At 42.7% G+C, this 20686-nt stretch overlaps 1 protein-coding gene across 1 annotated transcript; it reads left to right on the forward strand.

Annotated features, from left to right (window-relative positions):
* The first annotated feature begins 284 nt into the window (after positions 1-284).
* LOC134382209 (interferon-induced protein with tetratricopeptide repeats 1-like) lies at positions 285-20175 on the forward strand. The gene is made up of 2 exons (XM_063102568.1): positions 285-511; positions 17726-20175. Exons 1-2 carry the CDS (start codon positions 507-509, stop codon positions 19083-19085), a joined length of 1365 nt encoding a protein of 454 aa, XP_062958638.1. The 5' UTR covers positions 285-506; the 3' UTR covers positions 19086-20175.
* The last annotated feature ends 511 nt before the right edge of the window (positions 20176-20686 follow it).

The raw sequence follows: 20686 nt of genomic DNA on the forward strand, positions 1-20686 counted from the left end.
CCAGGGCTTGGCTTTCGTGGGGGGCAAAAAGGAAATTCAGGCTCAGTGATTTTAAAGCTAGTAGAGTGAACAAAGAGAATTAAATGCGGGTCTCTGATGCAAATTGTCTCCCACAAGTAAAATAAGTGGACGATACTGCTATTTTTTTTTTTTTTTTACAAAATATTTTGAAACAGTCTTTCACATCCTGTGTTCCCAGAAACCACATCAGAATCCCGCCCCCCACCGCCGATGGGTGGTTAGATTTCACATTCTCTCCAACTGCAGTTTCGGAGTCATGGCTTTGAACTCGGTTTCGTTTTCTCCCTCTTGACGATTTGAAATCAGTTTCACTTTCCTCTTCCCTTTCATAAAAGGAGAATGCATCTGCTGATGGATGCATTACCCCACCTTTCCCTCTTATATAGTTCCTTCAGCACTTACGTGAGGCAGACCAGGACGATTTCGGAAGAGCAAATCATCCGGCTCCTCAGCTTTTCGGAACAGCAGAGAAGCAGCTTGCAGTCATGAGGTTAGTGAAATAAAAATGCATAACCACTCCGTGCCGGAGTGCACAGCCTAAGCTGAGCTGCTTCCTGTGCTGGCAAGTTCCTAAATTGTTCTGTTGTTTATGAAATTAACGTGCCTTCGTCATTTTAGCCCTTTATCAGTTGTTTATTTTTGGTTTAGTTGTTTATTGTTGTTTAGTTGTGGTTATTTATGTGGCTTTTACTGGTATACACACTCAGGCTTCCTAAGTTTCTAGAACTATTCATTTGGTGGAGCTGGGATAAGAGGGAGGCTTGGCAGGAGTGGTGAGAGCCACTCAGACACAATGTTTTCTGATTCAAAGTTAAACCTAAGGGAATTACTTCTTTGTTTGTTTTGATGGCTGGCCAGTACAGGGATTCAACCGGGACCTTGGTGTTAGCACCTCACTCTAACCAACTGAGCTAATGGGCCAGCCCAGAATTACTCTTTGCAGGCTCTTCTGCTGTTGTTTTATCTGAAAGGACTAAGTCAAAGGCTTTTTTTTTCTTGTGATTTTGAAAGGAAGTATTTCTTTTCAGTGGATATTGTGAAAGATGGAAGCAGTACTGCAAACCCAACTCATGTAGAGGGAAATTTTGCCCTAAAACATTTATTCACTTCAAGGTGGAAAATGGAAGAAACAATTCTTATTGATGGTCATTTTTTTTTTTTTTTCATTTCTTACATGAAAACAAAATGCAAAGCTTAAAAGTTTATTTGTATTGCTGTGGTAAATGCTGGTGAGCAGTAAAAAATAATTTCTCAAAAACATAATGACCTAATCTCTGATCTATACTGGTCTAATCTCTAATGATGGAAAGCAATAATTGCCTGAAAATGCTGGGGACCAAGTAGGAAAGCACACAAAGGAATCTTTGGGGATGACAGAAATAGTCTATAAGGAGATAGTAGTGGTGGTTATATAGTATAAACATTTGTCAAAACTCATCAAACTATACACCTAAAGTGGGTGTTTTTTATTGTGTGTAAAATATAATCTCAGAAAACTTGATTTTAAAAAATGCATACAGACCTGCTACAGTTCAGACGTTGGATAGAGCCTCAGAGAGAACTAAGAGAAAAAGATGCCTTTTCCACCAAACACCTATGGGGAAGGATTGAGGGGTTGATTGCCTGGAAGGGAGGATCCTATTGAGCACTCAGGGAGGGAAGAAAGGGAAACTGACTGCCCTACTCTCAGCCCCAAAGACTTGTACATGCTCTGCAAGGTCATATTTGGAAATGAGATGAGTAAGAGGTCTTCACTGCCAAGTGCCTCAGGTTGCCTTGTATAATGGGCTCCTGTTCAAGAGTAACATTAATGGTGTCTGCATAGTGGGGTTGACAAGAAAGCCAGGCCTTCCCAGTGTCTTGGTAGCCAGCCTGCCCAAGAGGCTTTGCAGTGTCCTGTGTTTGGGTGTGTTGAGAGCCACTGACCTGAGTAGCTCTGAGGGGGTCTCTCTGGACTTTGGTGGACTGAAGCCCATATCAAGGTGTCCCTATTCTCAGAGGCTGTAGGGACAGAGGCACATTGGGCTACTCCTCCCCAGCATTGCCAAAAATTGCCACAGATGGAAATCACCTGGAGAAACATCTGGCATTTGCCAGCTGATGAGCATTCTCCTCTGCCCCATCCACCAAGGAACTCTGTTGCCTGCTTCACATACTCACAAATCCACTTAAAAGTATACCACTGATGTACCAACAGTCATGGTGGTAAGAGTTTCTGTGTGATCAGTAGTTGGTAGTGCACTCTGCTACGTGTTTTTCATGCGTTATCTCCTATCACCTTTCCAATAGTGCTAAGAAATAAGAGCTATTATTTCTGTTTTTAGCCTTATTTTCTAGATGAGTAAAATGGGACTCAGAAGTGCACATTTGCCCAAGACATTGCATACAGAGCAGGTGTCAGCGCAGCGTCATTAATAGAAGCACCAGACTCTATCCCTGAGCATATTCTCACTCTGTGCACAAAAGCCAAAAGGTGAATGACCTTAACGTTTTCAGCTATGCTTACTTTAAAGAGAGGGTCAGGGACTGGCAAGACCAGACTCTCAGGCTCCCTATCTGGAGTGCAAGCACCACTCTCTGATAGTGACCCATCCCTTAGAGTGCCCCAAGCCACATCTTAGACAAAGGTGAAAGTGGATCTTCTCAGGGCATAGTTTCCTATAATTTGGATGGAGGGAAAAAGGAAATTCATCCCAGGGCATTTTAAGGGTGAGGAAATGAAGCTTAGCAACTCAAGAAATATCCCAGAGCTGGTCAAAGAAATCACCAAAATCCAGGTGTACTGTGGTTTTCCTCCTGCACTGTAGATTGTCTAATTTATTGTTTGACTCACTACGGTATCTTCCACAAGTAAATGGGGAAACTGCTTTTTAAAATACATCTAGAACAGCACTTCTCAAACTGTGGTACAGGCTCTCCTGCCACTGAATTATCAGTTCGTTTGTCAAAATGCAGATTTCTGAGCCCACCCCAATTTCACTGGACCCCTGTAATCTGTGCCTTTTTACAGTCTCTCAAACCACAGAATCAGAATACGTCTGGAGTAGTATTCCCAGCAAGAGTGAGCTCAGCTCCCACCCATTCAGTTTCAGTTTCTCCTCAACAGGAATCTGGGCAGCATTGCATCTGTTTCGTTTTCCTTTTCTCTTTCACAAAAGCACAAACCCAAGCGTTAGCTCCCTGGGTGTAAACCTCTTCAGCATTTGTTTGGGATCAACAAACTGAAAATAAAATCAGCCTGGACCCCGGCTTTTCAGAATTGCAGGGAAAGAGCTATCATGAGGAAACAGTCCCTGCTCCTCTCATAAGAAATGGAAAATGTCTCCCAACTCTTGTTCTGACATACAACTTCCTGAATTAGGCTGTTCCGGTATTTGCTTAGAGATTAACTATGCATTTATCTAATTCGGTCATATATCTGTCTTTCCAATTCATGCATTTTTATTTCTGTGGCTCTTTCTGATTTAGAGTCAGGCAGCCTAGAGACACAGGGGAGCTGGGAAGGGACAGGGGCTTATTGAGAGAGCCTAGGGGGAGCGCATGCTCAGATCCTTCCAGGCAAATCCTGGTCAATGAAGTCTGGGCGTGTAGGAAATTTACTGGAGGTCCTGATCCCTCTCTTGTATTCTATATTTGAAAAGACTAAATCAGGCGTTTGTGGATTTTGTTGTAGTGGTTGTGGTTATTTTAAAAACTTAGCAAATGTGCCAATGATGAATTCAGCACTGCAAATTTCCAATTCATGTTGAGGTTACTTTTACCTTGAAGTTTGTTTTTTCAGAATTGGGGAATGTGTCCTCCTGAGACATCTTCTTACTTACCTGCTACCTTTCCCATGTGGACTGTGAACAGAGAGAAAGTGCTAGTCTCTCAAACTGAGTTCTGCAGATGCCCCGTATCACAGTCAACCTGAATGCAAGTTACCGAGCCCTGCATTCTGAAATCCTGATTGAGCATATCAGAAATAAGGCCCAGGAAAAAAAGTTACATATTTAAAAAGGACTACAGATACTTCATATGCACACTAAAGTTTGAGACCTGCTGACATAATATAAGAAGTGATGTCTTCCTTCAAATTCCCTCTTCCTTAAGTGCATCTAATGCTTCCTACATTGTATGTGTGCAAATGGGAGCAGAGGAAGTCTGAAGTGAGTGGGGGTAGGAGAGGTGGGAAGGATGCTGACCTAAAGCAAGGCTTGTTTAAGAGTTATTTCAGGAATAGGAAACTGGAGATTGGAAATCATTGCCAAAAAGTGAAGTCTTCCTAGAGCCCCGCTACTCACAGTGTGGTTGAGTGCAACATCTCCTGGGAGCTCGTTAGAAAGGCAGCATCCCAGACCTCTTAATCCACATCTAAATTTTGATAAGACCCCAGGTCGTTTGGCATATTAGAGTTTGAGAAGCACTGCTCTGGAGAGTTCCTTAGCTCATGTCTTGAAGTGATGGGCTCCTTAGATGATGTCTTTTCTGATTTACTGACTGGGCATGAGGTCTGCTGGTCCCTTCATGCAGCCAGCTGGAGCATAACTGGTGCATCTGTGGTGCAAGTTGCCTCAGAGGTTTCCTTAGAAACCCCCACTCTTACCATTTCAACAGGGCATCTTTCTGAAAATTTCAAGATTCTGCTGTAGTAATGGCTTTGACTAGGCCCTGCAAGGAGATGTGACATCTACCCGGCATTTGTGTGCAGCACCAATAGGCTGTCATGAGCCCAGTAGGTGAGCAGGAGAAGAAGAGACAGTAAGTAGGTTGATTCTGGGAATTTCCTAAGGACTAGCAGTGTTAGCTTTAACTGCTTTGTTCAGCAAGATCTCATGGCTGAATCCCACCTCCCCCAGGGCCTTCTAGGTGCTGAATATCCAGGTAGATCATATCCCGGCATTCTCCTCCTCATGTTTCACCTGAACCTAGACATTCTCTTTGTCAGGCTGCTGCAGCCATCATCCTGCCTGACTACTTGTATTCTCTTTAAATATCTGAGTTTAATTATTGTTAACTAGTTTATTTATACATATAAAGAGTATTTAGAGCAACTTTCAAAAACACATATGAGATAAATTAACAAGTGAGGAAACCTTGGCAAATGGAATATTTGCTTTTAGAAGGGCAATAGTATTTTAATGCAAACCTCCTGAACTCTGGCTCTGGGGTTTATGTTTCTTCTTATCCAGAGCTCAGGACTCCCAGTCCAATATTTTGCTTCAAATCTTATTTCAAAGAGAAATCAGGTATCAAATACTTTATCAAATTGGAGACCCTAAAGAGGAAGGCTTAGGAAAAATCAATGGACCTGAATTTCGATTTTCAATAGGTTTTATAATCATGAAGCCACATTCATAATTGGCCATCTTCCTGAATAAATTGTTCAAAGTTCAGCCAGCTCTGGCACTGATGAAGTGGTGGTTTGGATGGAATTTCCCCGAGAGCTTCATACTCAGGTTTCTCTCACAGGTCCACACACACACGTAAAGAGGATATCTGGATATGGATGGCTACTTCCCCTGCTCACTCTCACTGCCTTGGGTTGCTTCTGTGCCTCTCACTATAAAGCATATCATGTGCAATCATATTGGGTCAGAAATAGTTTAGATCCGCCTTACTGGAGAGAGATACAGGAAGGCAGTTGCGTCAGTGGTGTGTGGGCCAGTGCTGATCTAAAGGAAATTGCGAATAAAAGTCAGTGGTTCCTCACAGAGCCAAATGTGTTTAGTTTAAAGAACTTCCCTTTATTCTGAGATTATATCTTTCTTTTTCAGCAGTAATAGAAATGCTTCCTCTTTCTCTTTTCTGCCTTTCAAAATAAAATGTTGGTAAGAATAAGTAGTTGGTGAATTTTTGGATGGATTTTCTCCCCATGTCATTGTATTCCCAAATAAGTCAGCAGCCCTGTTTGGTTCATAGCTATTTTTCTGAAATTGTGCTGGTCTGTGAAATCCAAAAATATGGACAACACTGGTTTAATGACTTTTTGAAGTTCTTTTCGATCTATGGTGCCAGGACTTTACCGGTAGGAAAGGAGGAGCACAAACTCGGACTCAGGAGAACATGCCATGCCCACACCCCAGGCAAATATAGATGTGGACTTTGAGAACTGTTGCACCTTATTTAACTAAACAAAGCAAGCAATCTCCCTTTGTATCTTCCAACCACAAAGCACAAGTTTGTTAATTTTGTTTGTTTGTGTCTTAAGACACAGTTATTCTCTCTAGGTATGTGGCCTGTGTGGTGAGGAGACTTCTTTAATCAGACTCAAGCTGAGCCCCCTCGGGTCTGTGTGTGAGTGCGGTGGAGAGGACTAAGGGAAGAGTACTAAGTCACTTAGCACATTGACAAACATGCCTGGGCTTTCATTTCTTTACATCCTCCTTCTAACCAGACTGTGAGCTCTTGGAAGGCAGAGAGGGCTGGGATAACTTTTACTTTTCTTAGTATCCCTAACAACTAATAGTGGCAAAAAGAGGTAGCCCAGTAAAGGGTCATGGATGGCTAAATAAACCTTATCCAGAAAGTGCGAGTACTGAGACCTGACTTGGGAATTGAATGAGTTCTTCTCACTGCAGCTGCCTCCTCTCCTCCATGCTCCCTCACCTTCTGCTTGTCAGCTTACACAGTATAAGTCCATGCTTTGTAGGTGTCTGCACAGACCACAGCTATAGAAAGGGGAATCTAGGAAGCAAAAGGGAAGTACCCCTTCTCCTGTCTAGGAAGACTTAGGTGTGTGTATTAGTCAGAGAAACAGAACCAATAGGTGATAGATAGATCCAGATAGATACACATAGATATTTATTATGAGGAATTGGTTCATGTGATTATGGAGGCTGGGAGGTTCAACAATCTGCTGTCTGCAAGCTGGAGACCCAGGAAAGTCAGTGGTATAGTTCCAGTCCAAGTCCGAAAGCCTAAAAACCAGGGGAGTTGATGAAGGTTCCGGTCCAAGTCCCAGTCCAAGGGCAGGAGATGACTGATGTTTCAGCTCAAGCAGTCAGGCAGAGAGAGACTGCTCCCTTCCTCTGCCTTTTTGTTCTATTCGGGCCCTCAACAGATTGGATGATGCCCACCTACACTCGGAGAGCAATCAGTTCTACTCAGTCTACCAATTGAAATGCTAATCTCTTCCAGAAACACCCCACATACACACCCAGAAATAATGTTTAACCAGATGTCTGGGCATCCCATGGCGCAGTCAAATTGACATATAAAATTAGCCATTACAGGGTGCAATGCTTGGAAGGTGCACATCACAGTGACCGTCTTTACTTTCTCCACAGTGAGGTCACCAAGAATTCTCTGGAGAAAATCCTTCCACAGCTGAAATGCCATTTCACCTGGAATTTATTCAAGGAAGATAGTATCTCACATGATCTAGAAGATAGAGTATATAACCAGATTGAATTTTTAAACCCTGAGTTTAAAGCTACAATGTACAATTTGTTGGCCTACATAAAGCACTGCAAAGGCCACAATGAAGCAGCCCTGGAATGCTTACAGCAAGCTGAAGAGTTAATCCAGCAAGAGCACACTGGCCAACCAGAAATCAGAAGTCTGGTCACCTGGGGAAACTTTGCCTGGGTCTACTATCACATGGACCGACTCTCAGAAGCTCAGATTTATGTAGACAAGGTGAAACAAGCCTGCAAGAAGTTTTCAAATCCTTACAGTATCGAGTGTCCAGAGCTTGACTGTGAGGAAGGGTGGACACGACTAAAGTGTGGAAGAAATGAAAGGGCAAAGGTGTGTTTCCAGAAGGCCCTGGAAGAGAAACCCAACAACCCAGAGTTCTCCTCTGGACTGGCAATTGCGATGTATTGTCTGGATGAAAATCCACAGAAACAATTCCCTGTCAATGCTCTGAAGCAAGCCATTGAGCTGGATCCCGATAACCAATATGTCAAGGTTCTCTTGGCCCTGAAACTGCAGAAGACGAATAAAGAAGCTGAAGGGGAGCAATTGCTTGAAGAGGTCCTGGAGAAGGCTCCTTGCCAAACAGATGTCCTTCGTAGTGCAGCCAAATTTTACAGAAAAAAAGGTGACCTAGACAAAGCTATTGAACTGTTAAACAGGGCACTGAAGTTCGTACCATACAATAGCTTCCTCTGTCACCAGATCGAGTGGTTCTGCAAGGCAAAAAACAAACAAATACATAAGAGAGAAGAATCTGAAGCTATTGGAAATAGAGAGAAATATGCTATGGAACATTCAAATGAAGTGATTGTGGAGGGACTGGATCCTGGGAATGCACACTCCGATCTCACTGAGTGCCTAGAAGCACAAGCACGTTGTCCGACAGCACTCAGTAAGGAGCTGCCTGACACTGAGAGGCAGCGACTCCGTCAGAGCTCTTGCAACCTCCAGGAGTATCACGAGAAGTCAGAAGACACTGCTGCCCAGCATCATTTAGAGGATTTGTCTGTAAGCAAAACACCAACTGAGAAAGAAGAGATGAAATGCCAATTACAAAACCTCAGCGAAAATCTTCCACAAAATGCATCCAATTCTTGGTATCTCCGAGGATTGAATCACAAGCTGAATGGAGATCTGCTGCAGGCAACTGCCTGTTATGAGCGGCAACTGGGCAACCTGCTCAGGAATACCCCTTCAGGCATAGGCAGCTTGTTTCTCTCCACACCTGAGCATGAAGAGGGCAGTGAGGAAATGGTCCAGGGCACAGGCAGCCCCACTCCCAGAGGGCTCCCCAGCCCCTAAGGGAGACAAAGAAGAGGGAAAGAAATGGAGCATCAGAAGACCTGGAATGGTGTTGTGAGGGAGAGAAGGGTGGGTAAGTTTCTCTATTAACCTTTTTACCTGGTGGCACAGCACAACTCTGGCCGGGAAGTTGAAGCTTACCTGAAAGCCATCCTGGGCCGAGGCAGTGTCATGATAGGCAGGTACACACACAAAAATTATAACCATAGAGGACATGCATGACACCCTAGAAACAGTATTACAATTGTTCAGGCACCCCAAGCCGGACTTACTTTAGTCTGATTGCACAGGTTAACAGTGCCCCTTCCCCAGTATGGCGATCCACTGTCGGGCCTCTCACCCTAGTGCTTCCAGTCCAGTCTGAAAAATTCAGTCCAGCCTTTGGTTTCAGAGGGACTGTTTGAAGACAGTCAGTTTCAAATACTTTTACTTGTCCCTGACACCAGTCCATCTGCCTCAGGAGTGAAGATGACATCTGAGGTTTTCTGGGTGAAAAGTTCTGGAGCTGGTCCCACCTCTACACCCCGTGCTAGCTGGTATGCTCATAGGCTCAGCAAGCTGAATTCAATGCACTAGTAGATGCTTGGAAAGGCAGCATGAAGAGGTTTTCTTCAGAGAGGCGGGAAGGCTTCCAGGAGCAATTCTGAAAAGCAAAGATTATTAATGCCCTACTCTTCCTCCTCCCCTGTCTCCCCAAAGGCTGGGCTTTTATTTTTCTTTTTACTGTTGCAAAATCAGAGTGTCCCATTCAACAATCATAACTTGACATTTTTTCAATTTTCCCCTACTCTCACACAGGCTGGAAAGCCTATATACAAGAGGGACAAAAGAGTTTTTACAGAAAAAACATTTTTATGCAACTTAAGGATAATGAGACATCATGTCCAGGGGGTGGCCAGGACAAAATCTTATGTTTTCTTTTTTTTTTTTTTTTTTCTTTAAATTTTTATTTTGTCGATATACAATGTGGTTGGTTATTGTGGTCCATTACCGAAACCTCCCTCTCCTCCCTCTCCTCCCTCCCTCCCAACAATGTCCTTTCTGTTTGCTTGTCGTATCAACTTCAAGGAATTGTAGTTGTTATATCTTCTTCCCCTCCCCCCACCGGTTTTTGTGTGTGTGTGTGTGTATGTGTGTGAATTTATATATTTATTTTTAGCTCCCACCAATAAGTGAGAACATGTGGTATTTCTCTTTCTGTGCCTGACTCGTTTCACTTAATATAATTCTCTTAACGTCCATCCATGTTGTTGCAAATGGCAGTATTTCATTCGTTTTTATAGCTGAGTAGTATTCAATTGTGTAGATGTACCACATTTCCTGTATCCACTCATCTGATGATGGACATTTGGGCTGGTTCAAAATCTTACGTTTTCAAAAATTTTTAAACTGGGTTTACCTAACTCCCCACCCCTTTCACCCTGATCATTTGTACAGTGAGCTTAGAAAAGAACGATCCTTTGCTGGGGTCAGCTGCATTTAGTAATCACGCTACCCTACCAAGATGAGGATGTAGAGTCAGGCTATCAGATTCGCAAACTGCAACTAATTAGGAAAGCAGAAAACAGCAAATCAATAGCAGCAAGATATCCTTGAGAGATGTTGAGAGTATAATCTATCAGGAGTGGGTGGAGGAGTCACACTCCCTGTGATGTGTCCTCCCCCAACTAGCACTTTCCACAGGGACCACAATTCAGGAGTGCTGTTAGCCTCTGTATCATGAGTTCAGAGTATGCCATCCCAAAATATGCAACTTTGACATAAGGTTTATTTTGAGAAATTGAGAAAAAGCAGACACAGGACAAGCTCTCTACGCCCCACCCCCCACCCCTGCCACCATCTGCCTACAAGCAGAACAAATTCCTTTGTGAAAGTGTCCCCGGCCCCTACCTCCCATACAAGAAAGAGGTTAACAACCTCATCGCTGAAGACAAGACGGTGCCAAGAGTCTACACAAACAAAGCTATACTAACCAGCCCTCATCTACAATTCACTTCCCCAAATATTACACATATTAGCCACCCCTAGAAACTCAAAGTCTCTTTCCTTTGTCTTGTCACTTCTCTACAAATTTATTGTTATTTTGTTAAGATGCTGTACAAGCCCAAGTTCTAACCACCTCTTTGAGTTGCTCATCACCAAGTACACCCATATGTGTGCATGATGCACACGTTAATAAACTCCTGTTTGTTTTTCTCTTGTTAATCTGTCTTTGCCAGTCTAATTTTCCAGGCCCCAGCCATTGATCCTAAGAAGGGTACAGGAAAAAGATTTTTTCTCCTCTACAAACAGAAATACAGAGCTGATTAGCAGCTGGATTTCAGATGGTCTAATTAGAGAAAAGCCCTTTCCTGTGGGCATTTGCACGTGACCCAGACAGTCCAGTCAACATCCATGATGTTTTGATAATTTAAATTTACAAAGATTTTAGAATCTGAGTTCTGTTCAATGAACCTATGCCTGCTTTCAATTCAGCGTAGCTCCAGCTAAGGCTGAAACAACCTAATGGCAGACAGCCCCAGGTTTCAGCTTAGAGTCAGGTTCAGGCAATTACAATCTGTGAATTCTGGATTCCGAAGGAACCAGGGACAAAGAATAAACATATATTTGTGTTATACCACAGCAGTCATACTCCTATGTGTAAACAACATTACCAGGCAATTCTCCCCTAAATGTAAAGCCCCTCACTTGCCTAAGAAGCACCAAAAAGACACAGGACTAACCTGGATGAGCCTCTCAGCTGGATCCAAGCACTGCTTAGCAACTGTGTCTCACAGAAACCACAAAGTAAAGCTCTTGGTGCTCCTGCACATTTGTTTCTAGCATATTTTGTAATTCTAGTAGTTTCCTGGCAAATTCCCAGGCAGACCTCTCCTAAGAAATGCAAACTTTTTAACTCTTGTATGTAAACTGAGGCTTACATCTAAATGGAAAATAAAGCTGTCTTCACAGCAGAAGTCATTTTATCTGTGTCATAATTCTAACCCAGTGAACACCTCACAGGAGACGCTCACAGAATTGCAAACCAGACAAACCCAGCCTGGAGTCTGAGAGGAGCCGGGTGGGAAAGGATAATGGTGGCGAGTGAGTTTTGATCTATTCAGACCAAAATGGATCACTTGAAGGCAGGTAGTGGAAGAAAATAGTTTTAAAGATAGCAATGTTTGATTTTTGTTTGAAAATATCACAGGTTTGGGGTTTTATTGTGCAAAATAGGATTTCTCTTAATTAGGTGTTAGGAAATATGAAACATAAGCAGGGTTAAGAAACATTTTATCCAAAAGGAATACATTCCTTTCTTTCCTGCTTTGTCTTGTGCTGTTAAGTAGCAGAAAATACTTTCTCCTCAAAAGTATACTGGCCTGCTAGAGCCTCTCCATCTGATACAGTAACAGAAGAGGGGAACTGAAAGGAGGGCCCCATTTGCAGGATGCCTTTTCCACCCTACACCTGTAACTGCCTGCTGTGGGGAGGGTTGCAGCAATGATGGAGGTTGGAGGCTGCTTCCTATTAGCTCCTCCAAAAGGTGAGAAGAAGAGGAGCTGGCAGCCTAGGCCACAGTCCCAGGGATTCCCATTGCATGCCCTGCAGGGCAGTGTTTGAGCTTGGGATACTGGAGAGAGATATTCATTGCCAGGAGGCTCCAATTTTCATTTACCAGTTTCCTGGCCATGAAATCATGTTAATCCTACCTCTACTTATGGGGTCAGCCAGAAAGCCATGCCCTACTCAGGGTGCTGAAAGCCAGTATTCCCAGTAGGTTTTTCAGTGGTATGCTCGGGTGTCCAGAGCCTACTGACCCAAGGAGGCCTGGAGGGGGCTGTCTAGATAATGCTGGACTGAAGCCCACATCAAGCTGCCCCTGTTCCCAGAGGCTCAAGACCACGGGCAGGTTGGGCTGCTCCTTCCCAGCAGTGCTAAAAATTGCCCAAAGGGAAAATCACCTGGGAAAACACCTGGCACCTGCTGGCTGATGGGAGTCCTCCTCTGCCCCATCCACTGAGGGCCTGAGATTCTCTCTCTCTCTCTCTCTCTCTCTCTCTCTATCTCTCTCTCTCACACACACACAATGATAATACCGACACTAACACCAACAGCTATTTTCTATGTTCTGCTTGGTAATTAGCTCAATCTGCCTTGCTCTTTCATCGCATCACCTCAGATGCTCACTATAGTTCCATAAGTAGAAACTATTATAACTATTATTATTATTATTGTCATTTTGCAAATGTACTATGTGGAAATTGGAGTTAATTGCTTAAAATCACACAGATAGTAAGTGGCAGAATTGGGTCATTAACCTATTGCTTCCTAATCAGAAAGAAATGTAAGAATGAACTATCTTACCGCTCTTTCCCTACTCAGTTTTGAAAAGGAATTGGAACCTGCAGGATTTTGTGCTTAGCATCCTATTTAGGGATGAAGGACGGCTCTTTGATAACATTTCACCCCATTGTGTACCTACGGCTCACAATCTAGAAGGCAAAAGATGGCACATGTCAGGGAGGATGTACCTATGATCAACACAAAAGAAAATCTCTCCTGCTTGTTGTAAAGGCAGCCAAACATTACTGTTTAGATTATTCACTGGCCAAACGGGCAAAGGATGGGAATAAACTGCAGTCCATGTTTGGCTTACTGGGGTCAGTGTCCTGATGAGGACCACATATACTCATACAGAAGGGCCCGCTTTTCTAATTTGCACAAGCACCGTACAAACTAGAGGTGGCACATTCGTGAGGCTGAAAGTGATCATTTAAAAAGAATTGTATTAGTTCACTTTCAATCAAAAGTGGGGATTCTCTAAGTTGTGGCAGTCAATCAAATGATCTTTCCCTACTTCAATATTTGCCCTCTGTATTAACTTCCTGGAGCTGCCGTAACATAGTACCACAAACTGGGTGGCTTAAAACAACAAGAATTTGTTTTCTGTCAGTTTTGGAAGTTAGTAGTCTGAAATCAAGCTGTAAGCAGGGCAATGCACGCTTTGAGACTTAGTAGAATCCTTCTTGGCCTCTGCTTAGCTGCCAGTCTCAGCCTCCGTCTTCACATGACATTTTCCCTGGGTGTCTTTACATCATCTTCCCTGTGTGTCTGTCTCTGTGTCTCTTTTCTTCTTTTCATAGGAACATCAGTCATATTGGATTAGGGCCCACCCAATGACCTCATCTTAACTTGATTATATCTGCAAAGACCCTATTTCCAAACATGATCACATTCACAGGTACTAGGAATTAGGACTTCAGAGCATCTTTTTGGTTGACACATTTCAACCAATAACACCTTCTAATATGCCATGGATAGGTTTGAGGGTAAAAGAGTAGTTGGATCAAAAGCAACTCCTAATTAATTCCCCTTTGGGGTGTTGCTAACTCTAAGGTACAGTTCTTTTTGGGGAAAAGAGTGCCTAATATTGACTTTATTCAGCAAAGTAACTTTGCTCCACTCCACTTTCTTGCTTTATTGGGAGAATAAAACCAGAAATGTTTATATCACTATTTCCTCCTTGGGGAAATGAGCAGTTATTTCCACATTTCAACGGACCAAATTGGAGACATAGAGAAAGGTAAGAGAGGGCTCCTCCTTGCCCCAGGTTTATTTCTCTTGATAGCATTATTGGTTTTTCATGCCTGTGATCTGCTGTGGCAATTGCAGCATCGTGAGGATGAAAAGTTTCATGCAGCACCGAGAAGTTCTTGAACTAATCTAAGTCATAGGCATATTTAATCCCTTTCAGCTGGCATTCAAACCAGACAAAATGAATTTGCTGACATCATGATGTTGATAATTTTTTTCTAAGGCTTTATGACCTAGTGTGGTCTCTCCTGTCTCTGTGAACACATGAAACCCAGAGAGGCCAGAGGTAACTGAAGCAGGATGCTGCAGTGGCAGCACCAAGAACCTGACAATATGGAATGATGTCATAATGCTGAACTTTATCTGAGCCCTATGCTCCTGAAAAACAGCTATGGGAAACCCTCTTCTCCCCCCCCCTTACACACACACACACACACACACACACACACACACACTTGTATGTCTGGGAAACGGTTTACTGCAAAGTACTACTGTTATGGTCTGAGTGTTTCTGCCCCAACCCCCAACGCAAAATTCATATATTGAAATCCCAAGGCCCAAAGTGATGGCATTAGGAGTTGATTAGGTCCTGAGGGCAGATCCTCATGGATTGTATTAGTGCCCTTTTAAAAGAGGCAGGAGAGAGAGATCCCTCAGCCTTTTCACCATGTGAGGACACAGCAAGATGTCACGTACAAACCAGGAAAGCAGGCCCTTACCAGACACTGCATCTGCTCGCACCTTGATCTTGGACTTCTTAGCCTCCATAAGTCTGAAAAATAAATTTCTTTTGTTTATAAGCTATCCAGTTGATGGTATTTTGTTATAATAACTGAACAGACAACACAACCACCCTTTCCCATATGACATATATAAGACTCATAGATGGCCCGCTTGTTTACCTATGACAAGTCTACACAGACTCTGTATTAGTCCATTTTCTATCTTATAAAGGAATACCTGAAAATTGAAAATTTATAAAGAAACAAAATATATTTCTTAAGGTTTTGGAGGTTGGGAAGTCCACAGCCCAAGGGGCACATCTGGTGAATCTTCTGGGTGGGGACTCACTACAGTCTTGGGGCAACACAGGCCATCACATGGTAAGAATGACAAGATTTCTCTCATGTACTCTCCTTATAAAGCCACCAGTCCATACCCACAGCAACCCATTAAACCTTTACTCCATGAATGGATTAACCCATTCATGACAGCATAGTTCCCAGGATCCAATCACCTCTGATAGGCCCCACCTTTCAAATACAATAATCAGATTTCCCACCCTCTAACGCTGTTACAATAGGAGCAGTCAAGTTTCCAGTTCGTGACCTTTTGGGGAACATTCAATCCATAGTACCCTCCAAGTTCCCAATCTATATCTCATAAATCATTAGCTGAGCTGCTTGTTCCCATTGATTAAACAAACAAAATTCCTGTAAATTTAATTTGACCAAACTTGTCTCCTTCCCACAGGACCCTGAAATTTGACTGGTCATTAAGGTTAAACAAGCACTGGGACACCAAACAATCCCTCTCGAAAACTGGCGACCACAGGAAAGATCCTTCTTGCTCGACTGTTGGATCTCATCACCCACTCACCCCACTTCCCCACTCCGTCCTTTCTAGGCTTATTTACTGCTCCCTGTAAAAGAAAAGCCTTTTTCTGACTAATCTTTGAGATGCCTGCAGATCTTATGATCAGAGCAGTCTCCAGATTGCAACTCTCCTCCTCCCCCCATTGCAATCATCTTTTTTTTTCCCCCTTGATAAACTTTAGTTATGAGAGCAATTTTAGGTTTACAAGAAAAAAAAATGCATCAAAAGTACAGTGTGGGGCCGACCCTGTGGCTCACTCGGGAGAGTGCGGGGCTGGGAGCGCAGCAGCGCTCCCGCCACGGGTTCGGATCCTATATAGGGATGGCCGGTGCACTCACCGGCTGAGCACAGTGCAGGCAACACCAAGCCAAGCGTTGCGATCCCCTTACTGGTCACAAAAAAGAAAACAAAAAACAAAAAACAGAAAGAAAAAAAAATACAGCATGCCCATATACCTCCCTCCAACTCCCACCTCTTCGACAGTTTCCCCTATTATTAACATCATGCATTCGTGTGATAGCAAGGATACTCTACAAAGTTCATGGAAAGATTTGCATTCTCTTTTAATTCTATTTTTCCATGAACTTTGTGAAGTACCCTTGTATTTGTTGCAGCTGATGAACAAATACTGACACACTGTTACTAACTAAAGTCTATAGTTTACATTAAGGTTCATTCTTGGTACAATTCTATGGCTTTTAACAAATGCACAACATCATGTACCCACCATTACAGTGTCATACAGGAGAGTTTAATTGCCCTAAAAATGCCCTGTGCTCACCCTATTCATCCCTTCCCTCTTACCTAAGCCCTGGCATCTACTGATCTTTTTACTGTTTCTATAGTTTGACCCTTTCCAGAATGTCATATATTTAAAATCATACAATATGTAGCTTTTTCAGACTGGCTTCTTTCACTTAGCATTATGCATTTAGGGTAACTCCAAGTTTTTTTGTGGCATCATTGCTCATTTCTTTTTGTTGATAAATAATATTCCATTGACTGGGTGTATCACAAGTTCATTCATTCACTGAAGGACATATTGGCTTCTCCCAATTTGGTAGTTATGAATAAAGCTGCTATAAAAACATTCAAATGCAGGTTTTTGTGTGGGCATAAATTTTCAACTCATTTGGGTAAACATCTATGAGCACAATGGCTGAACTGTATGATAAGCCTACACTTAGCTTTTACGAAACTGGCACACTTTTCTTATAATGTGCCCCCATTTTGCATTCTCACCAGCAATTGAAGGAAAGCTCCTGTTGCTTCACATACTGGCCAGGATTGGGTGTTGTCAGTGTTTTGGATTTTAGCCATTCTAATAGGTGTGTAGTGGTGTCTCATTCTTGTTTTAATTTGCAATCACCTAGTGATGTATGATGCTGAGCATGTTTTCATATGCTCATTTGCCATTTAGATATCTTTTTACACACATTATTGCAATTATTGTTCTGAACACTGCTATCTGAGTAAAGGATTTTATTTTACTTTCATGTATTCCTTCTAGAACATGTTTTATTTCTTTAAGTAGAACTGAGATTCTGAACTATATCATTTTCCTGTCTCCTGAAAAAACATTTTTAAAAATTTCTTGAGAGGCAAGTCTAATGTTATGAAATTCCTTCAACTTTTCCTTGTCTCCTCCACACTGAAGAATAATTTCTCTGTATGCAGTGAACATTATTCAGTAATCTTTTCTATAAAGCCTTTCTTTAGCTAAGTCTAGATTTGTTTTATTTGACAATGATTATACCTATATGTTCATTAGATGTCATTTCATTTCCATCAGAAAATCATGAAAATAACTTCTTGTTTGTTTCTACAGTAAGAATGCTGAAGATCGTCAGGTCAAGGATAGCCTGGCTCAATTGAGATGTCACTTTACATGGAAGTTTCTAATTGAAAACTCTGAAATACCTGATTTAGAAAACAGGGTCTTGGATGAGATTGAGTTCCTAGACACCAAGTACAATGTGGGAATACACAACATGCTGGCCTATGTGAAGCACCTGAAAGGCCAGAATGAGAAAGCCTTGGAGAGCTTGAAAGAAGCCGAAGACTTAATCCAGCGAGATCATGCCAACCAATCGGACATGAGAAGCCTGGTGACCTGGGGCAACTATGCCTGGGTGTGCTACCACCTGGGAAGACTGGCAGAAGCCCAGACATACCTGGACAAGGTGGAGAGCACTTGCGAGAAGTTGGCAAGTCCCTTCCGCTATAGAATGGAGTGTCCTGAGATGGACTGTGAGGAAGGATGGGCCTTGCTGAAGTGTGGAGGACAGAATTATGAACGGGCCAAGGCCTGCTTTGAAAAAGCTCTGGAAGCAGACCCTGAAAACGCTGAATTCAGCATCGGGTATGCAATTACCACCTATCGTCTGGATGGCTTTAATGCAGCAAAAAAACGCACGGAGGGGTGTTCTTTGCACCCCCTAAGGCAGGCCATCAGGCTAAATCCAGAAGATGCATATATTAAGGTTCTCCTTGCACTGAAGCTTCAGGAAGTAGGACAAGAAGCTGAAGGAGAAAAGTACATTGAGGAAGCTCTGACCAACAAGTCCTCACAGACTTATGTCTTTCGATATGCAGCCAAGTTTTACCGAAAAAAAGGCTCTCTGGATAAAGCTCTGCAGCTCTTAAAAACGGCCTTGCAGGCAACACCTGACTCCGTCTTCCTGCATCACCAGATAGGGTGTTGCTACAGACAACAAATGATCGAAATGAAGGAAGCTACAAAGTTGCCACGTAGCAGAGAGGATGAAGAAAATGCAGACACAATGATGAGATTAGCCATATATCATTTTGAACTTGCTATACAGAAAAAGCCCACATTTACAATAGCGTATATGGATTTAGCCAACATGTATAGAGAGCAAGGTGAATATCAAAAGGTTGAGGACACGTACCAGAAAGCACTCACCCTACATGATGGTGATAAGAGCCGATTGCAGGAGGTCCATTATCGTTATGGCTACTTTCTGCAATGTCACAAGCAATCTGAAAATGATGCAATTACCTACTATTTAAAAGCACTATACATAGAACCACAGTCAAATGCTAGACAAAAAATTCTCAGTGCTTTAGAGAACTTGGTTAACTGGCGAGTTGATCAGAATAAAACTGATGTGGAGAGTTTAAATCTGCTTGCGCTCGTGCACAGATTGAAAGAGGGAAGAGAGTGAAGCTCTGATGTCCTAGGAGAGACCCTGCACCTGGATGCTGGCCTGAGGCCTGTCTTTAGAAATATTAAATGTTAACATATCTAAATCTACCATCATACAAATCTTTCCTCATTAGTGTCTTCAAGAAGGTGTGACAGGAAAGATCACACAATAGTTGGGTGGCACATTGCACTGTCGCCTCAACTCCCACTTTTTGGCCAATGGACAGCATCCTTCTGAAGGGGAGAAAAACACAAATAATTTCTTTACTCAACCTTCATAAATTCTTAGCTGGAACACCTCTCTAAAAAAGAGATTTGTAACAAGAGAAAAGAAGAATTTTTATTTTTAATGCATGCTTTAACCATCAGGCAGGAGAGGCTCAGTTCAAAATCTCTCTCTCTCATGCCAGTGGCTTGGGACTCTGTCTTAGTATTAACAAATAGCCATAGCTCTTAGAAGTGACACTACACACACACACACGCACGCACGCATGCACGCACACACACAGAGGAGTTTTGGGCTTCCATAAGGCAGCAGGAAAATGAAGAAAAATAAGTTATATGAGAAGAGTAAAGTTTACTCATAGATTCTCCTAGACCAGCTGGCACCAGACTCTGAGCTGATAAGAGCTCAGCCTTATGAGAATAATATGTGTGCTGAGCCGTGTTCTTTTTAGCCCATCTAAGTTAGGATGCTAGACTGCAGTTGCAACCCTCTGAACTCCCTTTGGTGGACAACTCCTCCTGAAGTCCCATGTGCTTGGGAGAAATCTGAAAAATACCCATATGCTTTGAGACATCAGGCTATGCATTATCTTACACCTAGCTTGGGGGAGGAAATTCTCTCTAAAATGTATACAGATGCTTCCAGGTGAATTAAAACTTTATTTGAAAAAATAAACTGAGAATCATTGGATTGAGAATCATCAGTCTAGACAAAGCCTCTTATTTAACCCTTGAAGAACTGAGGCTCATGTAGATCAATGGTCTTATTAACATCAACCGGTTAGTATGTCAGTTACAGAACTTATCCTGGAATCTGGTTCAAGTAGGAACCTGTTCAGCGAGAATACATTTCCTTGTCCAGTTTCCATTGTTTTTTCGTACTAATAAACTTATACACATTTGGTCAGCTGTTTTTTTCCTCCTGAAGGCTGCTTTATCCTGTGTGTCATGGGTCTGTATATCTAAAGGACATATATTGCAACTAACACAATGTTGCCCCTTATTGCCCAATTCTAGAAGGGCAGGTGAGGCCCACTGGGGGGCACCACTAAGGATGCCTGAGGGAGATTCTGGATGAACTGGGACTAAGGATGTTTGCTAAAGGAGAGACTAAAGGCAGCACCTAATCTTACCTGCTAAGCAACTGAATTAGGAACTCGGCACAAGGCTTTTCTACGTCCAAAGGAACCGTTGTAGCTCAAGGGAATTTCTTGAACCTTCCAACATGTTTGGACAAATGCGTATGCTGGGAGAGTATGGTGCTACTGTACAATATTTTATAGTGGTAGGTGTAGAGGCTCTTTAAACACATATATATGCACCAGCACAGGTACCTGATCAGCCAACTCATACACAGGAAAAGGGTATAATCAAGCTCCATACCTCTGGCTCTCT

This window comes from Cynocephalus volans, chromosome 7 (assembly GCF_027409185.1).
Source record: "Cynocephalus volans isolate mCynVol1 chromosome 7, mCynVol1.pri, whole genome shotgun sequence".
NCBI lineage: Eukaryota > Metazoa > Chordata > Mammalia > Dermoptera > Cynocephalidae > Cynocephalus > Cynocephalus volans.